This window comes from Brachypodium distachyon, chromosome 2 (genome assembly GCF_000005505.3).
Source record: "Brachypodium distachyon strain Bd21 chromosome 2, Brachypodium_distachyon_v3.0, whole genome shotgun sequence".
Taxonomy (NCBI): domain Eukaryota; kingdom Viridiplantae; phylum Streptophyta; class Magnoliopsida; order Poales; family Poaceae; genus Brachypodium; species Brachypodium distachyon.
Window position 1 is genome coordinate 53,492,943 of NC_016132.3, and position 9,633 is coordinate 53,502,575.

Here is a 9,633-nt window from a genome sequence, read left to right on the forward strand (position 1 = left end):
AAAATAAAACGGCATACCTACAAGATCATCATGCTGGACACATGCAAATCTGATGCTGCAACACCAACAGTCCAACAGCAATTCTTTTCTGAAACTATCCAAAAAGCACAGTTTGCGATGCGCAGCTACCATATGTCCATGACTTAATATATAACCCTCCACAGTCCACACTCATGACACAGCCATGAGCCCATGATCCATAGCAGCCTTTTCCATTTGAATAGTTTACTTAGGAGTAGTACTTTAGTGCATTGATCTTTGATCTAACGATATGCCAAATCTACGCAGCTACCCCAATGGAAATTATTGGTGTGACAGAGCCAGTTAGAGGCTAACAAATGCCCTAATCATGGGTTGTCCAGACTTTAGGAGGCTACTGCCATCTAAGGACGCAAGATACTCCACAGACATCTGCGTGCTTAATATAACATACTACGGTACAAACACATAGAAAGTCTAACACAAACAGTTTCATAGAAAGGTTAACAAGACAGGCTAAAAGGAAGTCATATTCTACAGAGACCAGTTGAAGCTTCAGCTGTAGTACAGTAATAGTAACACTCTTGTCCATAAACAAGAGCAACCTTTTTTCTAGCCATGTGGGGGCACTACACAGCACAAATCACCCAAGCCAACAAAGGCATCCATTTCATCATCACCAGTCCAATCCTAAGAGCTAAGAACAAATGGCAAATGTCATTCCTTTTGGAAGGTACTGTCAAGCTCTCATTTGTGTTGCCCACAAAGTGTTGAACAGCATACCTGGATCTACATGGAAGGGCATGTCAATGTTTCTTCCGCCCTCCAAAGAAATGGATTCAGATCGAACAAGCCAAGCCGCCAAGTGATTGACTGACTTATATACCATCCTAGCGTACTAATAGGTGCGTACATTACATGTGCATCAGCAGGGAGCAAGCCGAGGCCGCAGCCATGGAGCAGCATGCATCACCCGACGAAATCATGAAGCAAGTGGCCACCAATATCCTTGGTGAAATGCCGATCCTGGCCTGCGAATGAGCTCATCGCGTAGGCGTCATTGACATCCTCCAGACCGAACCGGTGGGCAAGGTTGGCCGGTAGCGCAGACTGGAGCGGCTCACCGAAGCAGACCCTGTTGTTCTGGTGGAGGCCGAGCGTGAGGGAGACGCTGCTGCTCCCCGCCCCGCCGACTCCGCTGACATGCTGGTGCTGTGGCGATGCCATGTTGTGCTGCGAGGACAACCTGTTGTAGGCTAAGCTCACCTGGCTCTGTTGGATGGATTGTGACATCTGGGAGAGTTCGTCCGGGAAGCCGTGGGAAGCAGGGGTGTGGTGGTTCCTTGTGATGCTGCTGATTTGCCCTGGCTGCGAATCGCAAGGCTCAGAGCGCTTCCCGCTGCACTGCGAGGAATGCTGTGTGAGGTTGTGAATGCCATGCTGCCCCTTGTCCGGAGCCGAGCGCTTGTGGATCTTCATCTCTAGGTTGTGAATTTCTTCCACCATTGGCTTCCAGAGTCTAACCCTCGCGTTAATAAACCAGTTTGACACCTGCAAAGTCATTAACCAAGCCATCAATAAGTTTCAGAAATAATAGGACAGACAGGTTTTACCCACAAATTAGTAAAACAGTTAGCGGCTTTGCAATTTACCTGATTCCTTGTTAAACCAGTTTGTTTAGCCAGCATTTGCTTGTCACCATCAGTAGGATACCTGGATAGTTTAAATATGAAAATAAGACTACACTCTTCATGGTAACTTAATTCAAATACTATGTTTCACGTGTAACAATTCTATCAGATTGCCAGCATGAAAAGATGTAAAAAAACAATCCAGGTCAATACTAAACCATGAGATTAAAGAATAATATCACGGTGAGGTGATTGCCATGGTTTTTTATTTTGTTAGATATCTCAATCACAAAGGGTAGATCATAAAGAATTTCACTCATCGGTCTAGCCCAATCGAAGGCCTTCCGTAAAGAGTCAAAGTTAAATTATCTAAGCACTGATTGATATGGGATCTAAGAAAAGGACATGAATCAACAATCATGGGTCTTTCTTTCGGGTGGTTTGACATATTGGTAGCAATAATTAAGTGATGGTACTAAATATAATATTAATGCCAGTTGAAAATGGAAAGGACTAGCACTAAAGGCTAGAATTATCAACAGCTGAACATCCTAGAATTGTACCAATCAACTTGATGTAACCACCAAAGGAATATAACAGCTTTTAGATCATACATCATGCAAAACGATTGTACTACTACAGAACATAGATGTAATATTCAAGACAACCAAAATAATTATGATGTTTCACCTTCATAGGTAGGTGCCCCTAAAACTAGATTAGAAGTAAGCTCACACACAAGTTGCTTTCTTAGCATGTACTTAAATAACAAAAATAGCAGATACTGGGAGCCCAACCAAATTCCAATGAAGCAGCCATGCCGTTCATAAACTAATGATGTGTACAACTAAAATACACAAAGGCTTAAAAGCCGATAGTCTAATATCTTACTAAAACTAACAGAATGATTTGGAAGCCAAGCCATGACCTTCCATCATGCAAGTCTATCGTAATCATTTAGACACCGAGGATTGCTTGCTATCAGGACAAACATCTACACCATGCTTATAGTTTTGTCATAGATTGCATGTCTAGCATAAATCATGTTGAAGAAACACCATCATGAATAGAAGCATTATTATCTTCAAAAGGTGAAAGTACTTTGTCCAGAGCTATCTACTCTTGGTTGTGATTAAGATAATCAGTAGTAAGTGAAGTCGATGAAATAGCTTACGGATGCAGGAAGTGCTCGAACAGCCAAGCGCGGAGAACAGACACAGAGCGTTCTGGGAGACCCCTCTGAGGCCGCCAGATGTTGTTGGGCTGGCCGAAGCCATTCACGCTGCTCCCTCTTTGGAAGCCAGCGCCGCCGCCGCCGCCGCCGCCAAGCCCAAAGACGACGATATCCTTGCTCATGCCTTCTTTGACGGCAATCTTGCTCGTGTTGCGCAGCTGGTTCAGAATCATGCTCTTCAAGCACTTGAAGTGCTTGGCCATCACCCTCAGAGCCATCGCCGCGAACGGGGCTGCGTTGCTAAACCCAGCGACGGTCTCAAACGAGGCGATCACGGCCTGGACCTGCTGGTAGTACTGCCGGTACCTCTTGCAAACCTACAAGGTTAATGCGATTGGATTAGACCATGATTAGAGGTGTAGACAGGAGTACTAATGACGGCTGAAGTAAAAAGATTTCGTGATGGCAGGAGGAAGCAGCTTTCTTTTGTTTTCATGTGGACATGACATTGACATCAACAGAGCAAAGCCTACTTCCCAACTATAGAAGTAAGACGCTATTAAAGAACTCTGCCCAACAAAATCGGCTCCCGGGGTTCCATAAATAGAAGCCTTCCACATCGTACGTGGATCTCATTCTCATATGTTGCCCGGGTTCAAAGAGGACGCTGCGACTGCGATAGGGTCAAAACCATCTTTATGCGAAAAGAGTTAGCTTCTACCATCTCATCGCCAAAGCATGTGAAGAACTGAAGACACTGATCAGTTTTTGTTTCATTCTGTATGAAACTAATCATTTAGAGATACGAAACCAGGACTCTGTATGAAACTAATTATTCTTTGGTGAGAGAAGGGAAACGAGCAATTGCGTAGCATGAATAGTTGAACACTGTAGGAAAAAGGAGAAAAGGTAAATCCAAACAAATGTGCCAACAGCGATGGAAATGATCATCAAATCAAAAGCACATGCAACCACGGAACCACAGTAAATAAAAGCAAGCCAGAACTGCATCGCTGATATGACCACTATGTGCAAGATTCTTCCCTTCCCAGCTAGGCCAGGAGGCGACGAGCTAGCGAGAATGCTAAACAACGAAACGGGGTTGGAAAAAAAAATCGGAGGCCACACGAAATTTGGATGGAGAAATTAATTTTGGAGCAAGCCACGAACGGGAGCAAAGCTATCGCTCACTCACCTCTTCCATCATGGAGATGAGCCTCGTCTTCTTCCAGTGCTGCTCGGCGCCTGACATGGAGCCAGCGTCGCGGTCGGTGGCGGCGTCGAGCTCGTGACCGACGACGTCGTGGTCTTCGACGTCCACGGGATCCGCGTCGAGCAGGTCCTCGCCGGGGACGCTGCGGTCGACGTGCGCGCCGGCGCCGCCCACGTCGCAGATCTCCTCGAGCAGCTTCTGCGCCGGGTCGAGGAACCTGGACCGCCCGAGCACCGTGGCGTAGCCCGTGAAAGGGCCGTACGGGCCAGTGGCCGCTGCCGGTGCAGCAGGGCCTCGTGCTCCTGCTAGCTGCTGCTGCGGCTGCCTCCTGGGCGTCGCGGGAGGATTGGACGACGCGGAGGAGAGGGACAGCGAGAAGTTCTGCTGCGCCGGGATCTGCGGGAGCTGCTGAGGCGCGGCGGTGAGCCCGTTGGATGGGACTGTCTGCTGCGGCAGCGTGGTCGGGCTGTGCGGGGAGTAGGACGAGGAAGAGGACGCGTAGGAGTAGAACGCCGGAGGCGGCCACGCCCCAGGAGCCCCGTGCTGCTGCGGGGCGAGTTGTTGAGTCGCGGGCGAATCCGAGGCGGCGGCACCGTCTGGCGGGAACCGGAGCTTCTCGCGCCGGCTGTGCTGCGGGACGTGGTACATCTGCCCGCCCGCGGCAGCCGCCGCCGCCGCGGCCACGTGATGTGCATAGTGGTGCTGAAGCAGCAGGTGCCCGTGAGCATGACCATGGTGGTGTGCAGGCTCGGCGCCGCTCCCGGCACCGCCTCCGTACCCGCCGCCCGCGGGAGACGACATGGCGATCACCACCCGCACGTACGCACGCGGGGCAGCGAGAGCACCTGGCTGGCTGGTCTCTCTCTGCTGGCCCTGGAGTCTGGAGAGAGTGGAGGTGGAGGGGAAACGGCTCCGCACTTTCCGAGCGCGCCGGGCCTCTGGCTCGCTGCCTTGGCCCTGGTCTCGCTCTCTGTCTCCGCTGCTGTAGCCTTGCCTTGCCTTCTTTTGCTTCTCTTCCCCCGTCGTCCCTCGCCTTTTATTTTTTTTTCTCTCTGTTTCTTTCCCTTTCTCCTTTGAGCCGCTCGCTCGCTCGGTCGCTGCCGGTGTTGTTGTTGGTTGGGTTCGGGGTGCCTTTCTTTCTGCAAAAGGCGAAGGAGCCCCAGGGAGGGTGAAAAAGAGGCCGAGAAATGGTGTGGTAAGCCGTGAAAGCGAAAGCTGATGAGACGGAGATTGGAGCCAAGCAGAGGCGGGCGCGAGTAAAAATAGCGCGCTGCTGCTGCCAAGCTGACGCGGCCCGTGCGTGCACTTGCGCACTACTACTGCTCGGGTTCGGGTTTGGGGTGGCGGGTGTAATTTAGCACAGACCAGAATTTTACCACTGCTGTCCTCTCTCTCTCCTGCTAGCTGGTGTCGGGAACCAGATGCTGATGATTCTGCGTGTGAGCTTATATTCCTTTATTTTCCGTCCTTTTTTACCTCGGCTTTTAATTACTGCGGAGAAGTGCGTACACTTGTGAGAGGCCTCGTTTGACCATTCTAGGCCGAGGGAGTATGCTACAAAAGACATTCCATGTGCAGAGCGATTAAGTCGATCCCATAGCTAGCTAATAAATGTACCCCACCGGTTAGTCCTTAACTGGCCTTGTACCTCCTCCCTTCCAGGACCGGATGCTACAGTGCAAAGTGTGCGTGTTCCTAAATGAACAAATCAATGCACAGCCCACCCATGGAGTATGACCCATGAGCAGTATCGATCCAGAGTTATCAGGGTGACGAAACAAGGATTTGCCGAAAGCGAGTCCACATGAGAGATCCATAATAGAACCGCTCCCTTGGCCGCTTGCGTAGGCCGGCCAGCCACCTAGCTGTCTGTCTCTCTCCGTGGGTGCGCTGGCCACGCAATGCGAGTGTAGGACTAGTCTCGGCGAAGCAGCGGCATCAGCAAATCATACACGCCCTTCAATGCGAACCAAACGAAGCCCTCTCATTGGGGTGGGGGCAGGCCTTGGGGCCCATCAAGGCAAGCAATCACCCGGCTGGGCCCCGGCCGTGACATGACCAAACATAGCACAACCGCTGGCCCACGGCCCGTCTCGCATCGACGTCCTCTCTCCTCCTCTCGGCTCCCGCACCAGTCCCGCTGTCGATACACCGACAGGTGGGCCCCCCGTCGATACACCGACAGGTGGGCCCCCCGTCGATCCCCGTCTCCGGTTCTGTAGCACGGCCGCAGCGCAAGTGCAAAAACACCGTAACGGCGAGGCCTTCCCACGGGGCACGTGTCGACGTTCTTGTAAGACTTGGTATAATTAGCTGCTAGTCCTACTGTTCTGGCCACCTGAGCGCTACGTAATGTCAGGCGAAGTGACGTGGGCTACTGGTTTTAATTTGCAATCGAGCAGCTGCCTGGCTTGACGTCCATCGATCCACCCATCAGCCCGGCGCAGGGAGGAGAGAAAGATACGAGGAGTACGAACGGAAGGATGTATACAGTACTGGGTGAAGGGACTACCCCTCCGGGGTTTTGCTTTTGTTGTTACTGTAGGGTTCCCTCGTATATATAGAGTCAGTGGTAGCGTGAGTATAGCTTTTGGTACCTACCTAAAGCATCTGCACTGCATGCACACAAACAGGGTGAAAGCAGCAGCGGAGGCCAGCCCTGAATGCACACAGTGGCAGAACAGTGTGGCGAGCTCGGCTGGGCCCGCCTTGCAGCGTCACTTTACGTACGACTGTTCTCAGTCGTCCATGCGAGCGGCGCGCGCAACGTTTTCACCGCTTCGGACGCTGTCAAATGGCTTTTGAAATCTTGAACAATACAATTATTCCGCCGGAACCAAATTCGTGTTAGTGTATATAGAAGTAGTAGTCTGTATCAACTTCGTGCGTCCGTTTTGCTCTTCTGTCTGCGTTACAAAAACACGCGAAGGTTTGCCCTCCGCTGCCGCCTGCCGAAGAAAAGTCCGAACAGATACACGTTGCTGTTGGTTCCAGGTTCCCTGCCCAGGAGATGTTAACTGGAGTACCACCGTCACATCATTTTGTTTTTTCTCCGCTGCCGCGCCTTGCAGTTGCAGTGTGCATCGGAAACCGTTCGCGGGGCAAAGCATGGTCCGCAAGGAGTCATGGAGATGGAGCTATAGCTAGCTTGCAGCAGAGCAATTGCAAAGCAACGTACGCACGCACTACGTGGAGCTATAGCTATGGCTCTGTGTCGCAGAGCAGCTATCACTGTGCGCGCACTGTGTCAACTCTACCACGCACACGCAGGGCCGCCCTGCGTGCCGGGTCTCGCTTTGTTTTCTTGCCCCACTCAGGGCTAGCTACTAGTACTACGAACGACGGATAACGCGCGCCAGGCTACCATACCTATCGTGCTGACACCGCTGGGCCATCGCTTCGCACGGGGCACGTGCACGTTTAGCTCGCTCGCTCGCTCGATGCTCACAGATCACCAGCCAGAGGCTCTGTAGATAGATGTAGGTAGCCATGGCTAGCTGCAAACCCTGACCTGCAAAACCTGCAACGTGATCTTTTGCTTGTTGAGCCCAGGCCACGGACCAAGATCACATTTCAGGCTTCGAGCTCCAGCGAGAGAGAGATTTGCATGGAGGAGACGCACGGCCCACGCGCGCATCGAGGTAAACCAGACGGTGGGCGCATTGCTCTGCATTGCGTGCAAAATGCCAATCCGTGTGCTGTGCCGCGCGCGCGGCCTGACCGGACCCCTCATGCTGCTATGGTGCACTGTGCGTACGAGCTTAATAACAGCGCCGTGGTGCATGGAGTCTGGACCCGCACCGCGCCTTCCTGTTCCTGACGCGTTGCACGTGTGTGGCCGTTCGTACGTGTATGCATGGCATGGCAGCACGGGCACGGCATACATGCCCGGTTACACGCCAAAATTTTCGTCCGTGCCGCCCGTTGCCTGATCGATCGGTCGTGCAGTACGTGCCATGCCCTGCATGCCCTTCTGAATGTTCTGAATTCTGATGAGATCTTCTTCATCGCCATCTTCACCTAGCCGGGTCCGCCAACAGCAAGGGAGTCATACGTGCAAATGAATAAAACACGCCGAAAGGACTTGAAATCAGCCGTTTTGTCCATGCCATGCGCGACGAATGAAACCTGAAACGGGTTCGCTGGAGACCACGCCGCCGGCCCGGCCGGGTATGATCAGCCCGTGCGTGCGCTTTTTGTATGCTGCGTGGTCGCGTGCATGCATGCATGGAGGCATGGAGCCATGTAGGGGAGGGGTCGCAAAGTTTGCTGCATGCTTTTGATGCATGGATGGACACACCTCGTGCTTCAATCATTTGCCCTCAATTATTACCGCAAGCAGAGGCCACCCCCAAGGAAACATGCATGGACTTTGGAGGTGCTCGCTCTGGTGATGAGTTTTTACGGAAACGGAAATGATATGATCGAATTCTGGGACAACCGGTCCGGTCGACATCAAATGGTCATTTCCCATACGAATCCCTTTCAGTTTTGGTAACTATAGATTATCTTACAAATTTATAAATCTCGAAATATAACCAAGAGTTGAAGAATTAAAATTGTTGGTTTTTACATTTCTAAGTCGACTGAGAAATAACTACGAAGTATTTCTTAATCGTTGTTTACAAAACCGTATGACCCAACCACTAGATTCGTACAAGATTCATACAAGTACACAAAGATGAAAAAAAAGTCTTAATCGAATGGCTGATCATATTGGCTGACAAATAGTCATTTTTTAAGTCGGTTGACAAATAGTCACTCCCTGAAATCATAGTGTGCTTTACTAGCATATGTTTGCAGTTGTGTTGAGACAATTACATGCGGTGAAAATTATATGATATATTTATCAAATGGCTTGTTGTAAAAAAACACTAACGGCCAAAATATTAACCATTTTAATGATACAACTTAAGAAATATGCACTTGATCTTAGTAAACTCATATACAAATTTATTGGCACAATAAGGACGTGTTTGGTTCCTGCTTTGCCCCCCTAGGTTACATGCACAATCCAAAATTCACCATTGTTCTGCATATCATCCTCCCGTGACCCCCCCCCCCCCCCCCAACAAGAATAGAAAGAGCACAAGAATATTTGCGGCGGCCACCAGATTTTCTCCTTTCTATTCTCTTCTTCCGTTACCATAACAAACCCGATTACATGCCTTATATAACTCATGCACACGTTAGGAAATAACTAATCCTACCAGGTCTCACGCCCCTAATCAATCCCACATCTAAGCACCCTACCTTGGAATCTCTCCAGCACTTCATTTTATTTTGCCCACGACACAACAGCTAACAGCCCCATCGCATGGCTACCTCCTTAACCGAATCTCTCAGCCAAAACTGGATCAGGCCCTCGCGCTCCACCTCTCCTTGACTTGTCTGCTTCACACGGCTCTGCTGCTTCACACAGCACCGGCATCACGCCTTGCTAACTTCTCTGCATCGCACATAGGTTGGCATCTCACCTCTCCAAGGTCTCAAACGGAGCTTTACCTGTCTACAGTCCTAAACTTGCATGCAAATGAACACCTAAGATGATACATATGAGAATCATGATTAAGTCTAACACCGCCCATCTCATCCGTCCTATCTGTGCCCACAAGATCCACTCTCTCCATCTCCGC

The 9,633-nt window shown here is 50.6% G+C and overlaps 1 protein-coding gene across 1 annotated transcript; it reads right to left on the reverse strand.

Moving 5' to 3' along the window:
• Positions 1 to 450: 450 nt before the first annotated feature.
• Positions 451 to 5,228, reverse strand: LOC100823746 (BEL1-like homeodomain protein 9). Its single transcript, XM_003564561.4, has 4 exons — positions 3,980 to 5,228; positions 2,785 to 3,161; positions 1,632 to 1,692; positions 451 to 1,530 (listed from the first exon to the last, which is right to left on the reverse strand). The coding sequence occupies exons 1-4, from the start codon at positions 4,796 to 4,798 to the stop codon at positions 949 to 951; spliced, it is 1,839 nt and encodes a 612-aa protein (XP_003564609.1). The 5' UTR covers positions 4,799 to 5,228; the 3' UTR covers positions 451 to 948.
• Positions 5,229 to 9,633: the final 4,405 nt, after the last annotated feature.